Source organism: Sminthopsis crassicaudata, chromosome 1 (genome assembly GCF_048593235.1).
Source record: "Sminthopsis crassicaudata isolate SCR6 chromosome 1, ASM4859323v1, whole genome shotgun sequence".
NCBI classification, from domain to species: Eukaryota; Metazoa; Chordata; class Mammalia; order Dasyuromorphia; family Dasyuridae; genus Sminthopsis; species Sminthopsis crassicaudata.
The window spans coordinates 247,230,044-247,256,479 of NC_133617.1; the positions used below are offsets into that span (position 1 = coordinate 247,230,044).

The following is a 26,436-nucleotide window of genomic DNA, read 5'->3' on the forward strand; positions in this document are numbered from 1 at the left end:
ATTATCCTACTCTTTATGCCAGAAATGCCAGGGAGTGGGCCATGTCAAAGACATTGGGTCATCAGTGTAGAAGAATCTAGGTCAACAAGGGATGTCAGCCTATCCAGGACAGATTCCATAAGCCTCTCCAAGAGAGAGAAGCATAGAAAATCCCAGAGAAAGTGTTTTTCTTTTCTTTTGCATGTAAATTAGACCTACTTAAAAATATAATAGACTAATTCAAGTTGGCTGATAGAGAGACTATACCAAGCAACTTAATGATTAGTCTCAAAATATTTTTAGCAGTTCTATAACACCCAAAATGACAGTTCTAGGGCCACAGAAATGTCAGTTTTGTTTTTTTTTTCTTGGTGTGTCAGTTAAAAATTTCTGTCTCAGAATTATCTTTTCCTCTCTCTAGTTTTTTGCTTTTAATCCAATTATGTACAAAACAAACACTTTTAAATCCTAAATAGCCAGATCTTTTCCTTTGTAATTCAGCTGACTGAAACATAGAAGTCAAAAACACAGGTTTTCTCTCTTTCCCTCTCTACTTTTTTTCCTCCCTCCCTGCCTTCCTCTCTCCTTCCTTCCTTCTCTCCCTCTCTTTCTCCTTCTTTCCCTTTCTTTCTTCCTCCTTCTGTCTCTCCCTCCTTCCTCTTCCCTTTCTCTCTTTCTTCTTGCCCCTCCCTCTCACACACAGACACACCCACACAAACTGCTTTTTTAAATCAAGCTCCCATTCTTGGTCCTCCTTGGGGGTGGAGACAAGGAGGGAGTTCTGGAGCCAAAGCCTTAGGATCTGGCTGGCTGAGCATTGAGGCTCCTTTAAATTTACAGGCATCTGCCTGAACAAAACAACAGCATTTAATCCCTATACATTTTGGTAGTTCATGCCAATTCTTCCTAATTTACTCAGAGCCCAGAAACAAAGAATATTAGTTAATAACACTTTTTTTTTTTTTAAAACTTTATTAGGTACTTAAATGCTAATGAAAAAGTGGGGAGGAGAGATGTAATGAGCCAGAACTCTGGAGAAGCATACTTGAAACAAGATGTTAAGTCAGTGGAATTGATAAGACAATGCTTATCTAGTTTAGCATGGTGATTAATAGTTCTCTAGTTCAGTACATATATTTAGTACTTAATATAGTTCCACAAGACTCACATCTACAATGATGTAATTTTATAATAGAGTATATAAGAACCAACAAGGACTGGGCGAGAGACATTCACTCCATTTCCCAAAACCAGGGTGTCTGTCCTGTCCTCCTTCATTTCTCCATTGAAACCAGGTTCCATCTGAAGGCCCTCCAGAAAGCTAGCTGAGCCCCAAGCAAGGAGACAGACTGTGAAGGAGACAATAAAGAATTTGGACTTAATCTCTGGTTATTCTCATAGTGAATACTCAGCTGAAACAAAGGCTGATCCAGAGACATCCAGAAAGCTAACCTAGAACATTAGAGAGAAATGTTTATCTAAGATAATCACAAGATTAGCTTTCTGCTATACCTCTCAACTTGTTATTACAAAATCTCAAGTCACAATGAGGGTATAGATTGAAGCCACATTCTTATGAGAGGCCTTCATTCAGTTTATATCCTATTCAGTGGGGATGACATGATGTCTTAATGTGCCTAGACAGCAAGTTACCTGCTCTCAAGTTGTTGACTTCTCCTACATGTTCCCAGATAGGAAAAAAACAAACAATTTCCCTAGTGGCACTGGCTGGAGACCAGGCTTCCTTGTCTTTCTTAAAGCACACCCTGGCTATTGTTCAAAGTAAAAATTTTCAGTTGGGTTTTCACCCTGATTAATGATTAACTTAGGACAAAGAGAACTAAAAGGACTTTATTATAATTACTTCAAAGTAGCAACATGCTGACTGACTGATCACTGAAAATTAGTGATGACTTTAGGGTGGGGTCAGCTTTGTTTGTTTATTTTGGCAATTGGACTTTCCCAGAGTCACACAGCTAGTAAGTATTAATTGTCTAAGGTCACATTTGAACTAGGGTCCTCCTGACTTCATGGCTGGTGCTCTATCCACTGTGCATCCAACTATTCCATGGGCTTAGCATTTATTGGGAACTTTTAGAGTTTTCCTAAAGAAGAATAATTTGAAATACCACTGGAAAGGCAAAAGCCAGGTTGTAAAGGACTTTAAATGCTTAGCATTTTGAATTATCCTGGAAAGAAGTGAGAATCATCAAAATTTTTAAAGAGAAATGACCTCTTGGACATGGTCAGTCTCTGTAACAGTGATATGTATTGAAAGCTGTGGGCAAAATGGATTGAAGGGGGAAGAAAACAAAAGCAACATGATTAAGGGTTTTTTGGAAGAATTCAGGAGAAAGATGTCTACTCTGGTACATTGGATAGATACCTGTAGCTGGGGTTAGGAAAACTTGTATTCAAATTTGACCTTAGAGATGTATTAGCTGTGTTAACCTGAATAAGTCACTTAACCTTTCTGCCTCAGTTTCCAGTTTCTTTTTTTTTTTAGTTTATTTTTAATGCACATTGTTTTATGAATTATATTGAGAGAGAAAAATCAGAGCCAACAGGAAAACCATAGGAGAGATAAAAAAAAACAAAAACAAAAACAAAAAAATAAGAAGTGAACATAGCATGTATTGATTTACATTCTGTCTTCTTTCTCTGGTTGCAGATGACATTTTCTATCCAAACTTTACTGGGATTGCTTTGGATCACTAAATTACTGAGAAGAACTAAGCATTAATAATTGATCATTACACAATCTAGTAATTTTGGTGTACAATGTATTCCTGATTCTACTTGTTTTCCTCAGCATCAGTTCATTAGTTCCAAGCCTTTCTATAATCAGCTTGTTCATATTTTTAATAGAACAGCAATATTCCATTATTTTCATGTACCAAAACTTGTTCAGCCATTCCCCCATTGATGGTGTCTGCCTCAGTTTCCTCACCTGTAAATGGGAAAAAGTATACCTACCTTCCAGGGACGTTTTGGGGATTAGATGAAAAAAATATTTATAAAGTGTAATGCAAACCTTACTATTCTATATAAATGCTTTTTTTTTTTATTATTATTGAGGAGATGAGGGTTTGAATTAGGGTGTTGGATGTCAGTGAGAGGAGAAAGTCAACCTCAATAAACTTAGAAACTTAACAGATATTTAAGAAGTTATTTTTATTATATATTACATTTATTATATTATATTATATGATATGATATTTAAGAAGTGTCCTCACAGTGACTGTAAGGATTATGGTGGCCTCAAATGAAATAGGAAAATTTAGAGTAGGAAAAGGTGAAGAGCCAGCTGATGAATCCTATTCATTTTCCATGTATTTGTATTCCTAAAGTGCAGGCTTGACCTTGTCACCATCCTGATCAACAAACTCTAGGAGCTCTCTATTGCTTATAGTTTCAAACACAAACTCTCAGTCAGTCAATCAAAGCTCTTCACACTCTTGTTCCAGTCTACCTTTCCAGAGTTACATATTTATTACCTTCATGCACTCTCCTATCCAGCCAAACAGCCTAATAAGTTTCCCCAAGCCAAGATATCCCATTTTTCATTGCAGCCTCTGCATAGACTGTCCCTCATGTCTGCTATGCTTTCCTTCTCCACCTTTACTGCTTAGAATCTCTAAACCTTTTCAGTATTTAGTTCAAGAAACATGTCTAACATAATGCTTTTCCTGATCCCTTTAACTGCAAGAGTATTCCCCCTCAAATGAGCTTGTACATTTATACTTTGTAAAATTATATGTACCTGTTTTAGAATGTTAATTTCTTGAGATGAAGGATTATTCCATTCTTGTCTTTGTATCTCTGGCATCTAGGGCAATGTACAGCATATAACAGGACCTTAAAGATCACTGAGTATAGAATCAGAGGCTTTGGCTTCAAGTTTTAACTTTTATGCTTGTTACCATCATGACCTTGAAAAAAGTAAAATAACTTCCTCAGCCATAGGTTTTCCATAAGGAAATTTGACTCAATGGCATTGAATGTCTCTTTCATCTTTAGATCCATGATTCTATTATCTTACAACCCTATGATTGATGGATAAAAGTAAAATTGAAGATATATTGATTGCTTTCACTGAGGTTAAGATGTCAACAGGATATCCAAATAAATTTGATGGTAACATACAATTTTACCTCAGGAGATACATTAGGGATGAATATATATGTTCAAATATACTATATTTATGTATCTATGTATATATAGTATCTTAGTATAGTTGTGTGTGTGTGTGTGTGTGTGTGTGTGTGTGTGTATCTGGGAGGAGTCAACTGAACAGAAATGTTAATTAGAAATATGGGATTTGAAGAAGTCACCAAAGGAAAGAGTATAAGAAAAAGACAAAAGCCCAAACTTGGGCATCAGGGGACACTCACAAAAGTGGCTTAGAGAAAGATGAATCATACTTATTCATCAGATTTTAGATTTATTATCATTTTATAGTTGATTTATCTACAGTTGGGATAGAAAGATCTTTTTCAAGCTTATCATGTCAAGGCATACTAAAATTTAGTCAATAGACTTATCATTTTGGAGATGAAGTGTACCTGAAAATTTTACAGGGTTTACAGATTGTTTTATGGATGTTAAAACAAAAGGTTTCATATATGCTGATGCTGGATACAATCGGTAAATGTCCTGAAACTTCTTCCTACATCTATGGTTGAAAAGTTGGTAGGACTGAATGGATTCAAGGACAAGGTGCAGGAGTGGAATTGCGAGGAGAGGAATGTGACCACAAAAGCAAGGACCAATAACATCATACAAATGACACAAGCCAAGACATTTTCCAGTTGATGTGTAAATATTTAAGACACAGAAATGTTCCAGTTTAGGCCATAAAACAGCACATCATCATTGCCCCTGTCACTACTATCATCATAACACATATTAACTTTTTTATTAATTTTATAATTATAATTTTTTTGACAGTATATATGCATGAGTAATTTTTAAAATAACATTATCCCTTGTATTCATTTTTCCAAATTTTCCCCTCCCTCCCTCTACTCCCTCCCTTAGATGACAGGCAATCCCATACATTTTACATGTGTTATAGTATAACCTAGATACAATATATGTGTGTAAATCCAATTTTCTTATTGCACATTAAGTATTGGATTCCGAAGGTATAAGTAACCTGGGTAGAAAGACAGTAGTGCTAATATTTTACATTCAATTCCCAGTGTTCCTTCTCTGGGTGTAGTTGTTTCTGTCCATCATTGAGCTGGAAGTGAGTCGGATCTTCTTTATGTTGAAGATATCCATTTCCATCAGAATACATCCTCATACAGTATCATTGTTGAAGTGTATGATGATCTCCTAGTTCTGCTCGTTTCACTCAGCATCAGTTGATGTAAGTCTCTCCGAGCCTCTCTGTATTCCTCCTGCTGGTCATTTCTTACAGAGCAATAATATTCCATAACCTTCATATACCACAATTTACCCAACCATTCTCCAACTGATGGACATCCATTCATCTTCCAGTTTCTAGCCACTATGAAAAGGGCTGCCACAAACATTTTGGCACACACAGGTCCCTTTCCCCTCTTTAGTATTTCTTTGGGATACAAGCCCAACACATACTAACTTGTGATGCAGACTGTGGAATCAGAAAACCTGGGGTCAAATCTCAGTTCTGTCATTTAAAGCCGGTGTGCTGTTGGGCAAGCCTCAGTTTACACACCCCTAAGAGGGCTGCTATGTTTTGAAGCCACCTGTGCTATCCTTATTTTTACTACAGATGGATCATTTTTATGGAGATGATACATCATTGACAAGATGAGCATCATGTGGCAAGGACAGAGACAAGATAGTTGGCTTTAGAAGCCTGGCAGGGGTCACCTTTTGGAAAGATCTGGAGGGGCAGTCTGTCCTTGAATGGAGAGAGTTTGGGACTTGAAATCAGGTAGACATGAATTTAAATCCTGCTTCAGGATACACAATTCTGAGCAAATCACTTAACCTCTGTTTGCCTTAGTTTCCTTAACTGTAAAATGGGGACAATAACAGTCCCTATTTCATAGGGGATATCCAGGAGTGAACATAAGTAAGAAAACCACATATTAACCTTATTTATGTCCTATTGTGTTTTTATTTCCTTTGTTAACTGTTTCCCAGTTATATTTTAATCTGGTTCTGGTCAAATTCTGATTTGGTAGTGTTCCCCTTAAAGCACATTTGACTTTTCTATTCTAGGCAGCTTTAAATTGGAGAGGTGGTTTGAAGCTATCTTGGTAGATGTCATCTTCAGACCTCTTGCATCAGTGAAATCTCCGATCCAGCCCCCATTCCTTTTTATTGGATTGCTTGACTGAAATGCATTTGCAAGTGAGACATCATTTTTGCATGTAATGCCCCTATTTGAGTTAAAGGTTGCAGGCCTTCTTAGAACCACTGTTCTTTCTCTGGCAGCCTGGGTAGGTCTCAAAGTAGCTGGCCTTTGAAGATTGAACCTGGCACACTGCATTTGCCAAGGAGTTTGCCACTGTCCATTTCTTGTTGCCAAGCTTGTTGCCTTGGGCATTAGGATCAGAGGTGGTATTATAATTTGGCAGCCAACTGTAGGAAAGATTATGTGATATCTTATCACAGATGCTATGGAAATTGAAGGTATTCACAGGGTCTAGAAACAGACATTTTTAGCAGTCTTCAGATACTTCTTATTGCCAAGATACATGAAGAGAATTGGAGGCTTACTTTTAGATGAAGTAGATACAGATTCTGGAGGACTGAATTGGTATCACTAGTATAAATTGATTTCTTGTCTAAGTTAAATGGAATGAACCTGGAGAAAGCTCTTAGATTGTTATAAAATACATTATATTATAAAATATTATAATTTATAAAATAAGTTCAGTTTTTGGTATTGGCTGTATAGATTCTTAAAAATAAATTAGTTGAATAGAAATCTCGATGTAAGTGAACTGGTTGTAGACTGTGAAGGGCCCAGCAGAGTAATTTATAAAATAAAATAAGCTTTGGGTTTTAGGAATAGTTCATCTAACTCTTTCATTAGCCTCATTGCTACTACCTTAGGTCTTTAACTAATGTGTGTATGTATGTGTGTGTGTGTATAAAATTTGATAAATAATAGATTTTTGTTCTGTATCATCTCCAGGGTATTCCATCGTATCAAAGGTAAAATATGTTCAAATTCACATTTGTCCAATTTTAAAAAGTGATTCATGGCATTCCAGGGATGTCTACTTTCTACCTTCCCTGGTTCCTGTTACCACTTTTCTAGGATAGGTATATATGTATATATATATATCTAATAGTTTTTATTTACCAGATATATGCATGGGTAATTTTACAACATTGACAATTGCCAAACCTTTTGTTCTAATTTTTCCCCTCCTTTCCCCTCCTCCCATGGCAGGTTGACCAATACATGTTCAATATGTTAAAGTATAAATTAAATAAAATATATGTATACATGACCAAACAGTTCTTTTGCTGTCCAAAAAGAATCGGACTTTGAAATAGTGTACAATTAGCCTGTGGAGGAAATAAAAAATGCAGGTGGACAAAATTAGAGTGATTAGAAATTCTATGTGGTGGCTCATAGTCATCTCCCCAAGTTCTTTCACTGGGTGTAGCTGGTTCTGTTCATTACTGCTCTATTGGAACTGATTTGGTTCATCTCATTGTTGAAAATGGCCACATCCATCAGAATTGATCATCATATAGTATTGTTGTTGAAGTATACAATGATCTCCTGGTCCTACTCACTTCACTCAGCATCAGTTCATGTAAGTCTCTCCAGGCCTTTCTGAAATCATCCTGTTGGCCATTTCTTACAGAACAATAATATTCCATAATATTCATATACCACAATTTATTCAGCCATTCTCCAATTGATGGGCATCCATGTAGTTTCCAGTTTCTTTCCACCACAAAGAGGGCTGCCACAAACATTCTTGCACATGTAGGTCCCTTCCCTTCTGTAAGATCTCTTTGGGAAATAAGCTCAGTAGTAACACTGCTGAATCAAAAGGTATGCATAGTTTGATAACTTTTTGAGCATAGCTCCAAATTGTTCTCCAGAATGGCTGGATTCTTTCACAATTCCACCAACACTGTATCAGTGTCCCTGTTTTCCCACATCCTCTCCAACATTGCACATTATCTTTCCCTGTCATTCTAGCCAATCTGACAGGTGTGTAGTGGTATCTCAGAGTTGTCTTAATTTGCATTTCTCTGATTAATAATGACTTGGAGCATCTTTTCATATGGCTAGAAATAGTTTCAATTTCTTCATCTGAGAACTGTCTGGTCATATCCTTTGACTATTTATCAATTGGAGAAGGCCTGATTTCTTATAAATTAGAGTCAATTCTCTATATATTTTGGAAATGAGGCCTTTATTGGAACCTTTGACTGTAAAAATATTTTCCCAGTTTATTGTTTCCCTTTTAATCTTATCTGCATTAGTTTTATTTGTACAAAAACTTTTCAATTGATATAATCAAAGTATTCTACTTTGTGATCAATAATGATCTCTAGTTCTTCTTTGGACATAAATTCATTCCTCTTCCACAGGTCTGAGAGGTAAACTATAGGATAGGAATATATTTAGATTTTCTCAGATTAGAGAGAGGATCTTGGAAAAGAACGAGGAAAGTGGAGGTAGATGAATTAAAGTAGGAATTATTAACTTGAGGGAATCTATTTTTTTTAAAGGATAATTTATATTTCAAGAGAATTGATTTCCCTTGGATTCCCATATATTTTATTTCATGCATTATCCTGATATCCATAGGCTTAAGGAGACTAACAAACTGGTTAGTTAAAATATGGTTAAAGACATAAAGAAGATCCAACTCACTTCCAGTTGATCAATGATGGACAGAGGTAGATACACCCAGAGAAGAAACACTGGGAGGGGAATGTAAATTGTTAGCACTAATATCTGTCTGCCCAGGTTGCATGTACCTTCGGATTCTAATGTTTATTGTGCAACAAGAAAATGATACTCACACACATGTATTGTACTTAGACTATATTGTAACACATGTAAAATGTATGGTATTGCCTGTCGTCGGGGGGAGGGAATAGAGGGAGGGGGGGTAATTTGGAAAAATGAATACAAGGGATAATATTATAAAATATATATATATATATAATAAAAAAAATAAATAAAAAAAAATATGGTTAAAGATTGGATAGTAATTGGCAAAGAGGAAAAAGATGAATAAAGACACAGAATGGTTAGGTATTTAGAAAACTCACTACTTGTCATTTGTATCATCAACTGGGTAGTGGGAATGTTCAGAAATGAAATCTGCTGTTATTTGCAACCCCATGTTCTCAAGCTCTGACTCATTAGGAATCATTGAATTTTATAACTCAATCAGTAAGCCATGAATATAATTAGAAATATGAAAATTAAATGATATTATGCACATAGTAGGTGGTTATAGAAAGGGCTGGGAGTTTCCAATTGGAGGTACGCTTTGTTTGGGATTTTGACTGATTATTCCTATGGAGGCTATGTGCATGTATTTGTGATGAATTGGGTTTGAAGCCTGTCAGTTACCCTGAATCTGGTTTAGCCAATTTTTCGAGACAGTTTAACCAGGTTTTGGCTCCTGTATATGCTACAGTTTCTTGGAGAATTGGGTAACTGGCTGGATGAACAGCTCTGAAAAGCACTTGACAACCTATTACAGCAGAAATGCTAGTTCTCCCTTAACACTCCATATACCCAAACCCTTTTTTAAAGTCCAGTACAAAGGAGTGGATTCATTTCACAATACCTCAAACCATTTGATTCATCCCCAGTGTACCTGAATAGCCTCCATGGGAATAAGGACCCAATTGTGTTCGCCTCCTCTGTAACTTCATCCAGCTGTTTATCAGTCAGTCAATAGCTATTTATTTAACACTGCACCAGTCAACAATTTATAATGATTAGTTGAATGGAAGAAAGATTTATGGTTTAAAATTAATGCTGGCCTTCTTACCATATGTGATTTACCAGGAAATAAAGATATGATTTTTAACCTCCAAGGTTAGCTCCTCCCAGGCACTTGTCTCTTAAAAATAAATCGGATAAACTGCCCATCTTCAGAAAGGTGCTCAGTCTGATGACCTTTACTTTCTTACTTTGAAGAATTACTTAGGAAGAGACTAATCTACAAAATACCTTATACAGATTGAAGGCTCTAATTTATGATAGTTGTCTCTCTATAAGTATATCCCATTCAGAATTTTGCAGTTTGCAGCTCTTAGATCCAGATGCAACATGGATTCATGGTGTTTGCCTTGGCTTCTGCTCTCTAAGACTCTCCTTGTGGTCTCTGGCATGGTAAGGAATTAAAATACATATGTTATAAGATACATGGAAAATAAAGCAAAATAAGCTGCCCAGAGGGCAGTAGGTAATACCAAGGATAGTATTACTTCCAATGCTGGGGTACTGGTACCTTTTAAACTGGTTTAGCCACTGGTTTTCTTTCATGTTAATCAGGCAGGGTTTATGAAAGGAATGCTTTTTTTTAGAATAAGCAGGGAACATTTACTATTAGGGATAGATAGATTGGCTGATTGTAAGGGACTAGGAAACAGGAAGGAGATCCAAGAGAGAGAGGAAGAGGCTTTGTTGTAGTTGATTGTTTTTGTTTCACTGCTTCAAAACTAATTTTTGGTAATATGGAAAATTTGTCTTAGTTCAATTTTTGATATTGGCTGATGACGTATAGATTCTTAAAAATAAACAAGTTGAATAGAAGTCTCAATGTAAGTGATCTGGTTGTGGACTACAGGGCCCAGAAAAGTAAAAATTCTTTTTCTGATTCTTCATTAGCTTTAGCCTGACCTTGTGCAGATAGAGAGATACCCTATATCAGCTGAATATGGACATACAAAATCAAAGCAGTGAATACTATTTCAAAGGCTTGGAGAGGAACCTGAAGTTTTAAATTTAAAAGAACAGTCAAATGCTGAAGAAATGATCTTCTGGTTTAATGTATTTATTATGTCTAAAGTAAAGTATGCCCTAAATTTCACTACTAAAATTATATTGCATATCTTTATTTGTGTGGTTTTTATTTTTTCACATAGACATATTCTTAATATGTGAGACATATTCTTAATTTTGTCAAATATGATGGTATATTGTGTTTTAAGGCAACCATTTTACAGCATTAACTTGAAACCACCTACTACTTATTTCTTTGCTCAAAACAGCCATAATTGACATTCCTATCTTGAGCCAAAGTAATAGACTTTGATATTATATGAAGTAATCCACACTGATTTTTCCCCACCTCTTCAAAAAAGAGGAAAAATTTCTTCTTATATCATTTTTTTGAGGCCAAGATTTGTCATTATAATTTTAGAGCACTCAGTTCCAATTGTTTTTGTTGTTCATCTTTATAATTGCATTATGATAGGCATTATATACATTGTTTTCCTGGATCTGCTTATTTCACTTTATCTTAATTCATAGAAATCTTCTTCCAAATTTCTGGAGGTGTCATATTTGTACTTTCTTAGAGCATAGTAATACTCCTTTATATTCCTATATTATAATTAAGTTAACAGTTATGAGCATTGATATTGTTTTATATTCTTTGGTACAACAAAAAGTTCAGATATAAATATTTTGATATATATATATATATATATATATATATATATATATATATATATATATATATATATATATATATAAAATAAATAAAGGGGCCTTTCCTTTTTTAATTTATCTCCTTGGGTTATATGCCTAGTAGTGGGATTTCTGGTTCAGAGAATATGGACATTTTCATAACTTTTTTCATATTACTCCAAATTGACTGGCTCAAATTAGAGCTTCACTAATGGTGCATTAATGTGCCCCGTGGGTTTTTTTATGTTGGCTTGTTTGTTTGATGACAAAATCATTCAAGTAAAAACTCAGTTTGGATTTTCAAATATCATGAAAGTTAATACCTGAGGGCAAAGAATCATTATTAGTGAGGTAGCAAATAAATGCTTTTATTACTATATAGGACAGTAAAACCAAGAGAAGTACTGATAAATCTTGTCTGTCACGATAATGTGTTTTCTTCTCTTTTTTGTTTCTCAGCCAACCCCAGAAAACTTTGGTGAGTCATATCTAATGATTTATATTCTTTTCAGTATTTTCAGTGATCCATGATTTCATCTATGGGTAGGGAAACTTCTTGTACAACTGGTAGAAGTTAATGCCAAAAAAAACCCCTGAGTTTCCTCAAGAAGACCTGAATTCTGTTTTAGATACTTCCTACCTGTGTGAGCCTGGGCAAATTTTTTTTAAATTAATAAATACTAATATTACTAAATAATACTAATATCTCTATAAAATGGGGTTAATAACACCTACCTTATAGGGTTGTAGTGGAGTTGAAATGAGAACAATGATTTAATGCATTTGAAATACTAATATGCTATATAAATACCAGCTATTATTATTATTCTTTCACTGGTACATATTCTATCTATCTATCTATCTATAACAACTTTACAACTAAGTGAATAGCTTCATTAGTGAATATGGTACCCACAATACATCACCTGTTGAGAAGCTCCAAACTTACCTAGGCTGGTCCCTGCCCTCACACTGCTGGGCTTGCAAACAGAACCCATGGTCACATTCAGACCATGATGCAACTCCTAAGTATAAACTGAATTGAGGGAACTCGACTTAATTTTGTTAGATGAATAAGAAAATTATCCATGCATTACAACCATCATTATTCTTTCCGAATATTTAAGTGCTGAATTCACTTAAAATCTTTATATATCATGATAGTAGATTTTCCTGTATTTATTTAGTGAGTATGTGAGTGGAATGAGTTATTATTTAACTCCAATCTGAGTGCTCCAAAAAAAAAATTCAAGCTTAAACAAGTCTGCCATAGTAGATGAATCCAATATAACATTCCACTAATTACTCACTTGTACTCATAGAAAATCATATGAAAAAATCATAATGTCTATTCCCTAGGAATTTAGAAGGAATTCAAGCTTAACCTAAAAGCCTTGATCTGTTCCATTTACTAAAAGCTTCATTCTATATTAAAGTGGCCACATATGAACAAATTGAGGCTAACAATATCAGCCTGCAGCATTTGATTCCAATTTGGTTCCAATTCAATGCAACCTCTCTGTATCAATGGAATTTCTTCCCTGTCTGATTTTCCTCTTGCACAGAAGGAACTGTTTGTTATGAACTGTACTCATTTATTTTCAAAGTCGGTCAGTTCTTAAGGGAAATAAGAAAGCAGAGTGAATGATAAATTACAGTTTCAAAATGGCCTAAAGATTTTTTTTTTGCCTCTGTGTTAAAGTTAACTTTTGCTCTCCTCTTTTCACTTCTTTTAATAATAGATGTTGATGGTGGCAAGGATGAGGATATATTTGACATCAATGATGGTTAGTAGATTCCTTTCTTCTGAAAATCCCACATGCAAGTATGGACTTTTATTCAATTATTAATGACATATCTGCTTTTGCCATTTAGCTTCAGGACTGAACCTTTTTGAGGGAGACATTGACCTTGGTAGGGTGAGTTGGCATTCTGCAGTGATAACAATGCTTTTATTGACCAGAGCAAGCTAAAATAATACTTCTCTGAAGCTCATTTACCAATGTGAGGGTGTGTTAGCCCTAACCATTGGAGATAGCACAGAATCAATGGGAATCATTTATCAATGCATTTATACAAAACCTCATCAACAAATTGTGTTGGAAAAATGATTTGATTCATATTAATATCATAAGCTTTCTTTACTGTGATCTACTGTAAATTAATTCCAAGCCTATCATCACTAATCATATGTAGTCAGGATATATTGATTCAAACCTGTTAGGTTTAAAATTTTTTTATTGATAACTTGTAGTTTTGCATTGCTTTCATTTCCATATACATATAACGTTTTTCTTTCCCTCTCTGTCTAACCACCTCAGAATGCAAATGCACTTTTGTCTCTTGCTAAATGCAGCATGTTCCTAGAGGAATTGTGGCATTTAGTTAGGGTAGGAACCTTCCATCAGCTTCAATGCAACCACTTTTATCTGTACCTGCACAACCATCTCTTACTATTCTCTTATTTCTAGGTTTTCAACTCCTTTGTTCATACTAGGAAAATTTAACATACCTATTGATTCTTCCTAAAATATCCCAATCATTCATTTCCTGTAACTACTCACTTACCAGGAGCTACTCCACTCCCCCCTTCTCTTCCCCTTTACCTGAGCTGTACACAAAGAAGCAGTTCAATTCTACTCTCTTTTCTCTTGAAGTTCTAGGCCTATTATTATATATCACCAATTATGGCTAACTACGCCGCAGTCTTGGATCATTCCTACCATGCATATACACATACAACTGTACAAAGCTAAGGAAAATAAAGTAACTATTTTTCCTGGATCCACTACAAATGCGTTATATAACCTCAACTGGGTCCTTATATCTGCTAGACATTCTACTATACTTCTTTTTTTCACTTCACTATCCCATTTTCCACAGTGATTCTTCCAAACCTTTGTATCCTCCATAAAGCTTTCTATGGCTTCCCTTCACCTTTTCTCTCAGCTGAGTACCTTGCTTCATATTTTATAGAGAAAAATTAGGAAAATTTTCTCCTCTTCTATATCTCCTATCACTCAGGTTATTTTGTTAGCTTTTTCTTTCTTTATCCCTGTTTTACATATAGTGGTCTTACACTTTACCAAGATTAAATTCATTATTTGTTCAATTGGGAATGATCCCAATACATCTCTTATAACAGATTGTCTCCTCCCAGTTTTTCATTTATTTTCAATCTCTCCCTTTCTGCAGGTTCATTTCTTATGGACTACAAATATACCTAGGATTTCTTTATCCTAGAAAAACTCATTTAATTCTTCCACCTTCACTAATAAACAAATATATGCCTTTTGCAGCTAAACTCCTTAAAAAGATTATCTATAATAGATGCTGTCTCTCAGGCTTCCCACATTATCATTCTACTGAAACTGTTCACTTCCTCCAATGTTTTAACATTGATCTCTTAATTAAAAATGATCTCTCTAGTTACTAAATCTAAAGACCTTTCTCAATTCTCATTTCCTGGATCAGAGTCCAAAGCCTTTGACACTATTGATCTTTTTTTCCTTGATATTCTTTTATGTCTAGGTTTTCAACTTCTTTGTTCACACTAGGAGAATTTAACATACCTATTGATTCTCTCTAAAATGTCCCAATCATTCATTTCCTGAAACTACTCACTTCCCTTGAACTACTCCCCCAACTTTATCTAAGCTGTTCACAAAGATGTTCATCTTCTTGATCTTGCCATCACTCTCAAAATCTCACTTTATCTCACTTTCAAGAATTCTGAAATTTCCATATCCATTAAGAATATATGGCCTTTTTATCTCTCTCCTAGTTTTCCATCTGCCTTCTTTCTCTTTCCTTTATTGGCTCCTCTTCTGGCATATGTCTTTTAACCCTAAGTGTCCCTCAGGGTTGTATCCTGGGCTCTTTTCTCTTCTTCCTCTAAACTAGATTGCTTATTGATATCATCAGCTCTAAAGAATTTATTTACCAATTATATATATATTTCAAACTTACTCCAGTTTTTTGCTGACTTCCAAACACATCCCCAGTTGCCTTTTAGATATCTTTAACTTGTATAGAAAATATCTGAAATTCAATTTATCCCTAAGAAGACTCCATCATCTTTCCTCCTTTCCCCCTTCCTATCTTGCCTATTACTGTAGAGGGCAATATTCTCCTTCCAGTCCTTTAAACTTACAGTCTAGGAGCCATCCTGGATTCTTCACAATTTCTCACCCTGCTCCTTTGCACTCCATGTACAGGCTATTGCTATGTTCTGCCAATTTTAGCTTTGCAACATCTCTCAAACACATTCCTTTCTCTCCTCAGACATTCTTACCATTGTAGTGCAGGACCACATCATCTCATGCTTTGATTATTGCAGTAATCTGCAGATAAGTCTTCTTCCTCAAGTCTCTCCCCATCCCAAGCCATTCTCTAGTCACTGACATGATTTTCTTAAAATTCAATCCATTCATGTCATCCTTCTTCTCAAAAAACTCCAATGGTTTCCTACTTCTAGGATTAAATATAAAATGTTCTGGTTGTCATTCAAAGCCCTTCATAACCTTCTCCCCTCCTACTTTTCCAGTCTTTTCATACCTTATTCCTCACATATATTCTTTAATTCAGTGATGCTGGCTCTCTTATTGTTCCATGAACAAGATATTCCATCTCTTGGCTGGAGACATTTTCTCCAATTATCCTACTTGCTGGAAGCACTCACTCTACCTCTTTCACTTTAACTACAGATCTGTATGACTTTTTTTTAAGTCTCAACTAAAATTTTCTACAGGGAGTATTTCTTAATTCCAGCCTTTTCTTTCTTTTAACTATTTCCTATTTATCATTTGCTTGCTTTATACTTATATGCATATATATGTATCTCTCTCTGTCTTTCTGTGTTTCTGTGTCTCACTCACTGTTTTTTTCTCTTTATATTTTTTCTTGTTTGTATGTTGTCTCCCCCATTAGATTGCCTATTCCTTGAGAACAGTGATTATCTTTTGTCTCTTTTTTTTAATCCTCATTGCTTAGTACAGTCCCTGGCACAGAGATGGCACTTAATAAATGCTTATTAATTGAATGATTTCTCTTGTAATAAAGAATAAAAAAGAGAGGGAGGCAATTCAGCAAACATGATCAATATATCAACATATCCTGAGTTTGACAATATATGGTGTGTTCCAAACTTGCAAGGAAGGGGGAAAGAGATAAATTTTCTCACTTTTTTCCTAGGATCAAAGTTCTTGAGCAGTATAATTTCTATATTTAGATCAGGTTGTCAAACTAGAAGGTTTTAATTATATGATAGAACCCTACTAATTGAAATGAATAGAAGAAAGGCCAGTTCAAATTCGGTAATCAATTTGTCAACCAACCATCATTTATTAAGTCCTAATATATTCTAGGCACCATATTAGGAAATGGGGAGATAAAAAAGAAAAAGAAAAAAAGAAAATCTCTATCTTTAAGGAGTTTAGGATTTACAATAACTAGTTGAATCTAATACAAATGTTATTTCATAGAGATACTACCAGAGCCATCTGATGAACAGGCCCGAATAACATTCATCAGCAATTGGCACATTGTTTTATGAAAAAAAGGTATAACTAAAATAAGGGTTTAAGAGTGTTTAAAAATAGTTAATTTACTTTGCTGTAAACACAACTCTCCCTTTTAAACACATTTTTAAAGTAAGTTCTATTTTCCCAGTGGTAGACTTTTAACCTAGCATATGTCTGAATTACCATGAATTCTCTAATTAATGAGCTTTTGCTATCATTTTCTCCTTGCACATAATTGTTTAGCTAAATTATGTACAAGACCTTTCATTACAGCTTTTTTGTCAATGGTAATTGGATTTCTTTGATAATTATTGCTATACATAAGCTTTGCATGCCTTTTCATAACTATCCTATCAAAAATCAGTGCTACAGATACATTAATCTCCTCCTGACCTCTTATAGAATTGCTGAAAAATTATGTTTACATATGTACAAATGACTTGTTTTTGCTGCTGGTCAAGAGATCCCTAAATTGCCTTCTTTCTTGGGTCAAAAGCTTATCCTTCCCCAAGTAGAGTCCTGACCTTGGGATAAACATACCCTATGTTTATTTTCCTTTTCAGACAGACAGAAATGCCATTAGGGATAATAACCGTAGATGGCCTCATGTCATCCCTTATGTCCTTCAAGATAATCTGGGTAGGTACATCATTTCGGAGAGAGTTCTTGTCCCTTTACCCTCTAGTCCCAGACTCTGGCCTTGTTTGGACTTCAAACTATAGGTTATAGGGGCTGTTGTGTTCCTAGCCCCTTTGGCTGAAGATAGACTTATTTTTGTTTTGATATAAGAATGAAGGTGGGCTGAAAAGAGAAATGAAGGCAGGTATTAAAAACATAGATCTATTTTTATTGTTTAATTCTATAAAAGGAAACTAAGATTGCCAAAATCCCTCCTAGTTTTCAATATTCACCCTTGCAAAACCTTGTGTTCCAAATTTTTTTTCACTCCCTTCTCTCAACCCCCTCCCTTAGACAGCAAATAATCCAATATTTGTTAAACATGTGCAATTCTTTTTGTATGATCTTCTAAACCCAGTCTGGTCTGTCATTCTTTTTCTCTTCAGTTCCAAATAGAGATCTTTCCTTTTTTTTTTTTTTGGTAGGCTGCTAGTCTATTTTCTTTTCTTCCTCCCCCACTTAATAGTATTTTTTCCAATTATCTGTAAAGATAGTTTTCACCATTTTTCAAATTTTTTCCCTCTCTGTTTTCTCTCTCCAAGACAACAAACAATTTGATATAAGTTTAACATGTACAATCATATTAATCATATTTCTACAATAAGTCATGTGTGAAAGAAGAAACAGAACAAAAGAAAAAAGCCACAAGAAAAATAAAAAAAACACAAAAAACCCCTGAAAATAGTATATTTCAATCTGCATTCAGATTTCATAATTCTTTCTTTGGGTGTAGATAGAATTTTTCATCATAAATCTTTTGAAATTGTCCTGTAGCATTAGAAGAACTAATTCTATCATAATTGATCATTGTACAATGTTGCTGCTACTGTACAATGTTCACCACACACTCAGCATCAGTTTTTATGTTGCACCAGGTTTCTTACAGCACAATAATATTCCATTTCATTCATATACCAGTACTTGTTTAGCCTTTCCCGGCACAATTCTTTTTTCATTTGGATTTTCTTGAATAGATTTGATCATTCATATTTTTGCAATATCTATGAATCAATCTCATTTCACTAATCACAGAATTTTGTATTATCTTAATATTTAATAAGAGAATACTTTGTTAGAAGAGAACTTATAAGGTTATATTTTTTCATTACCAAGTTTTGGTATATTTTTGTTAATAGATAAAGCAATATTTTTTTTTGTAATTTCCATACCTTGACATATATTTTAAGACTGTGGAGATGTGTTTCACCATAGGAAAATAATCTATAAAAGATTGCCAGTTCCCATTTCATATTTCTAATAAGGATATCATCAAGAGATATAGTTTTCATAAATATTTAATAAAGATTAGAAAGTATGTGGTTTAGTAGTTAGTAGTATCTTTTTGGGGGAAGGCAGTAATACTGTCAATTTTTTTCCCCATTTTTCTTTTTGTATTCTCTCTCATCTGAGATGCATTGAAAATCAGTCCTTTAGTGCTTTTAAAATGTATTCTTCAGCATGAATTTCTTCTGTATATGTTTGGTCTGGTGCAACCACTCTTTATGGCTTAATTTTCTTGAGTACTAATTCATTGGATGCTGAGATGTTAGGGTCCATTGTTGATGAAGAGAGTGCAACACTATAGAAATATTGTCAGATTTTTATCCTGTTCTACTTCCTAATTAATCTTGGGTTTAGTTAAGTTTCATGGCAACCTTTTTTTTTTTTTCACCTTCCATTGCTTTTCACTGTTATTTTATACTATTTAACTCTGTAAAGTTTTGTAAATGAACTTATATTCTAAAATGGTGTTACCTTTGTTTACCAAGTTTTTCTGCTTAACAAAGATATCAATTGCTAACTAACTTATGGATTTTTAAAAGAGAATTTTTTTAAGGAGAATTTTATTTAGCTGAGACTTATTTACATTTTCTAGTTTGATTCATAGTGATATTCAGTTCTTCTAATAAGCTTTCTTCTCCCTCATCATGGACAAAGTCTCCTATTTAAACTACTAAGAGCTAAATAGTTTGTAAACTAATTTAAAACTGATTATTTTCAGCCTCTGCCTTTTTTTTTTTTTTTCACTTGCATCACCACCAATGGGGAGAGTGAAAGGGTTGGTCTAGGACAAAGAGTCACTTTGTATTTTTCTTTGTATATGAGGTACCATGTCTACTTACTAGCTTGGTAGTGGTGAGCCTCTCTATATTCAGCTAGACTGGTCCATTGAAAAACACATTTTGTTTCTAGGACTGTATTAAAATGTTTTCTTATTTGTTTGAACAAGCCGGGACTTTGTTCCATTGTTCACATTGTTCCATTGTTCCAACTTTCAAAAACTCAGGGCCACTTCCAAGCCATGAAAAGGCATTTGACTAAATGACATATTCTGTAGGCTTGAGATGAGAATTTAAAATTGAAAGACTTTGATATTAAATTCTTTTTCTCAGCATATCTACAGTCATTCAGACCAGTCACCTTTATACTTTTAAATTTTAATAAAAATAAAAAAATAGTAAAGGAGAATTGACAAAGTGTTTATGAGCTTGCCAAGCACTTGACAAATTGGCTTTCTTTTCATTCTCATAATTATGACAGATTATGTTATCATTTCTAGTTTTAAAGATAGGAAACTGAGGCAAACTGAGATTAATAAAATTCTAAAAAAATAATATTCATCTGTAAAATAGAGATAATAAGAGTCCTTCCTCCCAGGATTGTTGTGAGGATCAATTGAAAAGTATTTGTATTTAGCATAGTGGCTGACACATATAAATAAATGTTTATTTTTTTTTTCTTTTCCCTTTCTGGGAAGGTAATAGTGTCTAGAGTAGAGAAAAGATTTGAATCATGCTTTGAAAGTGGAATTGACAGCATAGAGATAGGTAGGGATAAGTACTGGATGTATGGTTTCCTTAGCATAGAGAATTCTAGATGATAAAGTTCCTTTTATCAATGCAAGTTGTCACTTTCTTTGCAATTTATTATTATTAAAATTAAAAAGTATCAAGATGACCATTACCTTTTAGAGTGATTAGAACTGAAAGGCAGAGGAGTAGGAAGAATCAAGGATAATATTCAGGTTACAAAATGAAATAATGAGTCTTTAATTAAGAGGAGGAGTTTGGATTAAAGACATGTATGGGACAGTCTCAGTAAATAGAGAGATAGGCCTAGAATAAGGAAGACAAATCCAAATTTGGCCTCAGGTCCAAGTTATATGATCTTAAGCAAATTACTTAATCTCTTTTTCTTCATTTTCCTCAGTTGCAATTAGCAATCAGATGAAATAATAGTGAAAATGCTTAGCACAGTGCCCGGCACAAAATAAGCACTATATACAAGGTAGATCTCATGATAAGGACACAGAAGCTGAAGTCATGGAACTGAATGGGTCTACTGAAGAAAGGAAGAAGCCTGAGAAATACTCATGTTAAAGGAGTAGGATGAGGGTAAGGAACAAAGAGAGAAGAAGGCGAAAGAGAGGTTAGAGAGGTAGGAGGAGAACTAAGAGCACTTGGTATCTCTGAAGCTAAAGAAAGAGAAAGTGTAAAGAGCCATTTGTAGAGTCAGAAGCTGCAGAGCACCCAGGGAAGATAAAGCCTGAAAAAGGACCTTTGGATTTGGCCATTGATGGCCCTTGAGAGGCAGAGTTTAGCATAGAGTGGGAGAAAGTACAACTCTAAAACCAGGATCCTATTGGCACTTAATAGGTACTGTTTTTTGTTTCCTCTTTTCTTTAGAAATGAATGCTAAAGGAGTTATCCTGAGAGCATTTGAACGCTATCGTTTAAAAACCTGCATTGACTTCAAACCGTGGGAAGGAGAAAAGGAATATATTTCATTGTACAAAGGAGAAGGGTAAGAGAAAGATCTGACATTATAAGAATTTCCTGAAAACAGAAGTCCTCTAGGATGCTGTAAATCAAAGCAATTGATCAGGCCCTGATCTTTATGTGGCTCAAATGTTTGACTTATGCATGGGAAACAATTCAGGGAGACAGGCAATAGATCAATCCTAATTTGGAAAAAAAAATAAAAATAAGATTCGAGGATTATTATATGTGTATGTCCAATATTTTCAGCTCCAAATATCTGTAGTGTCAACTCCCATCCTTCCTCCTCCTTCCTTCTTTCCTTCTCTTCTTTCTCTCCCTCTCTCTCCTTTTTCCTCCTTCCCTCTTCCTTTCCTTTCCTTCCTTCTCTTCCCTTTCTTTCCTTCCCCTCCCTCCCTTCCTTCTTCTCTCCCTCCTTCCCTTCCTTCCTCCCTCCCTCTTTCTTTCCTCCCTCCTTCCTTCCCCTCTTTCCTTCCTTCCTTCCTTCCTTCCTTCCTTCCTTCCTTCCTTCCTTCCTTCCTTCCTTCCTTCCTTCCTTCCTTCCTTCCTTCCCTTCCCTTCCTTCCTTCCTCCTTCCCTCCCTCCCTTCCTTTCTTCCTCTTTCCTTACCTCCTTTTTTTCTTTCTGAAATACAATATCCTGATCCATTTTCTTTTCCATTATAATCATTTCACTGTCTCATCATATTGAACCTTCCCAATAAAAATGTCTATCTGATAGCCACCTTTGGTGATAGATACAATTTTCTACTTCTCTATATTACTATCTATCTTTCCAGGTTTATTACTTATTATCCCAATTCAGGAATATGATATTCTGACCAAACTGGTCCGATTGCTCTTCCTTTGGCGTAGTATTCCACGTCCAGTCTCCTTGTCTTTGTATAAGCTCTCCCCAAATCTTGAGATGCTTTTTCGTTATATAATTTGAAATTTGAAAATTATATTTTCAAAATAATATTTGAGAGTTAGAAGGGACCTCTGCAGCTTCCTAATACAACTCGTAGCAGAATCTCTATGATTACACACTTGCTAATTAGACATTCAGTCTCTTCTTGAAGAATTTCAAAGAAGAGCAACCCACTATCTCAGGAAACTGAATAACACTTTATATTCTTGGAAAGCTTTAATTCTTAGAAAATTTTTGCTGACATGAAACTTAAATTTCCTTCTTTGCATCATATCCTCATTGCTTCCAGTTTCACACTCTGGGGTACTTTTCCTTTTTATCATACCTCACAATTCTTTAAACACAGTTCTCATAGCTCCCATGAATCTTTTCTTCTTTGTGTTAAACCATTTCCTGATACAAAATAGATTCAATGTCACCATTTTTGTTGGCTGGATTCTCCAGAAACTGTGCCTTTCTGAATGTAATCCAAGATGTAATGTGCTTTTTTGTTAGTCATTTCATACTACTAAATGATATTGATATTGAAGTCTCTAAAATCCTCAATATTTTTTAGACAAACTTCTGTATAATCATGTCCCTCACTCCCCAAACCCATTTTTATTTGTGAAACTGATTTCTCTTTTAACTCCAATATAAAACAACACATTTATCTCTATTAAACTTAATCTTATCAGATTAAGTCCAGTGCTCTGTTCTGAAGGAATTTTGTTTGTTTGTTTTGGATCCTAAACAGTAGTTTAATTATTTCTCCTTTTTCATTCACAAATTTAATGAACATTTTATCTTTGTCTTTATTCAAGAAACTTATTGATAAAAGTATTAAACATCACAGACCAATCCCCAAGGTGTTTCAGTAGAGAGTCCTTCTACTGGTGCATCCAGCCAAATTGAGACTGAACCATTAATATCTATTCTTTGCATTTTACCATTCAACCTTTCTGACTTTAACAGTATTTTGATATAGTTCAAATGTGTCGTTCTCACAAGATATTATTTTACTAAATGTTTTCCTAAAATCTAGACATCATAGCCCCTGTTTGTTTTGTTAGAGTTATTTTAATCATTTTATTCAACAAATATTGATTGCCTTTAATGTGCAATATTCTAAACTAGGAACTTCCTAAAATATTTTTTATTTACTATTTGCAGTCTTTTTTTGGAATAGTACTTTTTCCAATGATATATATAAAGATAGTTTTTAACATTCAATTTTTTCCTATTTCCATAATAATTTATTTATTTTTAAGATTATTGACAGAACATATGCATGAGTAATTTTTTACAACATTGTCCCTTGCACTCCCTTCTGTTCCAACTTTTCCCTTCCCTCCCTCCATCCCCTCTCCTAGGGCAGGGAGTTATGCATGTTATATGTTAAAGTATATCCTAGATATCCACAATATATGTGTGCAGATCCGTACAGTTCTCTTGTTGCACAAGAAGAATTGGATTCAGAAGGTAAAAATAATCTGGGAAGAAAAAGGAAAATGCAAGTAGACCACATTCATTTCCCAGTGTTCCTTCTCTGGGTGTAGCTGATTCTGTCCATCACTGATCAATTGGAATTGAATTAGATCTCTTTGTCAAAGATATTCACTTCCATCAGAATACATTCTCATACAGTATTGTTTTTAAAGTGTATAATGATCTCCTGGTTTTGTTCATTTCACTCAGCATCAGTTCATGTAAGTCTCTCCAAGTCTCTATGTATTCATCCTGCTGGTCATTATAGAACATTATAGAACAACAATATTCCAATACATTCATATACCACAATTTACCCAACCTTTCTCCAAATGATGGGCATCCATTCATTTTCCAGTTTCTGGTCACTAAAAAGAGGGCTGCCACAAACATTTTGGCACATACAGGTCCCTTTCCTTTCTTTAATATCTTTAATAGTAGTAACACTGCTAGGTCAAAGGGTATGCACAGTTTGATAACTTTTTGGCGTAATTCCAAATTGCTCTCCAGAATAGTTGGATTCATTCACAACTCCACCAACAATGCATCAGTGTCCCAGTTTTTAACATTTATTTTTATTAAAATTTTGAGTTCCCATTTTTTCTCTTCCTCCCATTTTCCCTTCCCAAGATACCAAGCAATCTGCTATAAGTTACAATCATGTAAACATATTTCTACAATAGTCATGTTGTGAAAGAAGAAATTAAAAAAAACAACAAAACAAATCAAAAAAGAAAAAAAATCAAATTTATTAATCCCTTCTTTGATTTTCAGAATTGTTAATTTGGTTAATTGGATATGATTAGTTTGTTTTTTTCCCAACTTTTAAAAGTACATGCCCAATTCATTGATCTTCTTTTTTGCATTTTATTTATGTAAGCATTTAGAGATATATTTGCTTTGACTGCATCCCATAAATTTTAATGTATTGTATAATTATTTTTATTGTCTTAGATGAAATTATCAATTGTTTCTATGATGTGTTATTTGGCTCATTCATTCTTTAGGATTAGATTCTTGAGTTTCCAATTAATTTTTAATCTATCTTCCCATGGCCCTTTATTACATGTAATTTTTATTATATCACAATCTGAAAATGATGCATTTAATATGCCTGTCTTTTTGCATTTGAATGTGTGGTTCTTATGATGTAATAAATGGTCAATAGGTATTATGTATCACTAAGAAAAAAAGGTATATTACTTTCTATCCACATTCAATTTTCTCCAGAAGAGCCTATCATACTTAATTTTTTCCAAAATTCTATTCACTTCCTTAACTTCTTTCTTGTTTGTTTTGTGTGGCTAGATTTATATAGGTTATGAAAAGGTTGTTGAGGTACCTCACTAATATAATTCTACTGTGCACTTATTCCTATAATTTACTTAACTTTGTCTTTAAGAATTTGAATGCTATGCCACTTAGTGCATATATGTTTAGTATTGATCTTATTCAATTGTCTGTGGTACCTTTTAACAAGATATAGTTTCCATCCTTGTCTCTTTTAATTAATTTATTTCTGACTGCTTGCAATATTTTTCTGGATTTTTATTATGTTTCAGTTTGGAATTTTTGCTTTGGAATCCATCTTTCAGGAGGTAACCAGTGTATTATTTCAATGATTATTTTACCCTCTGGTTCTGGGATATCAGGGCAGTTTTCCTTGATAATTTTTTGAAAGATGCTGTCCATGCTCTTTTATTGATCATGGGTTTTTAGGTAATCCAATCTTTTTAAAATTATGTTTCCTGGATATATTTTCCAGGTCAGTTTGTTTTTCTAAGAAAGATTTACATTTTCTTCTATTTTTTTCTCTTTTGATTTTGTTTGACTGATTCTTGATGTCTCATAGAATCATTAGCCTCTACTTGCCCAATTCTCATATTTAAGGAATTATTTTTTCAACTTGCTTTTTACCTTCCTTCTCATTTGTCCAATTCTACTTTTTAAAAAATATTATTTACTTGAATTTTAATCATATTTCAACACACAAGAGACATCTACATGCAAAGTATTATATTAGCAAGGAAAAAACATACATTTATAAAATGATTTATTATTTACAAAGCACTTTCTTTACAACAACCCTTAAATGGGTATTAAAAGTATTATTTCAATTTTACTGATGAGGAAATGAGGCTCAGAAGTGAGGTGAATTTACCCAAGATAACCCAACTAGAATCAGAGGCTTCCAATTCACTGCTATTTCCACTATACTATGTATAGTATGTATATCAAACACTATTGTCTCTCAGAAAATTTAGTTAGATTAGTGTGGTTCCCTGACCTCACAGAGCATTTTAAAAATTATAGTATAAACACAAGTAATATTAGAGTATAAAAGTGGTACAGTGATACAGAATTATAAGAAATTGGAAGTGGGGAAAATAAAGACTAGCTGTGAAGGATTTATGGATGAGTTGTCACTTGACAATTCTACTTTTTTAAGGAGTTGTTTTCTTCAGTTCAC

The 26,436-nt window shown here is 34.2% G+C and overlaps 1 protein-coding gene across 7 annotated transcripts in view; it reads left to right on the top strand.

The window, feature by feature from the left end:
* The first annotated feature begins 10,025 nt into the window (after positions 1-10,025).
* Positions 10,026-26,436, top strand: part of LOC141548480 (meprin A subunit beta-like) — a 63,428-nt gene continuing 47,017 nt past the window's right edge. For 3 of the 7 annotated variants that reach the window (XM_074277407.1, XM_074277416.1, XM_074277420.1), the window contains exons 1-6: positions 10,065-10,309; positions 12,071-12,089; positions 13,354-13,398; positions 13,487-13,530; positions 17,697-17,772; positions 21,498-21,615. In XM_074277407.1, the coding sequence (XP_074133508.1) occupies positions 10,247-10,309; positions 12,071-12,089; positions 13,354-13,398; positions 13,487-13,530; positions 17,697-17,772; positions 21,498-21,615 (365 nt within the window). In that variant the 5' untranslated portion in view covers positions 10,065-10,246. Of the gene's footprint in view, positions 10,331-12,070; positions 12,090-13,353; positions 13,399-13,486; positions 13,531-17,696; positions 17,773-21,497; positions 21,616-26,436 lie in introns of all 7 variants that reach the window. The other 4 variants (XM_074277447.1, XM_074277430.1, XM_074277452.1 and 1 more) reach the window with 4 other exon arrangements.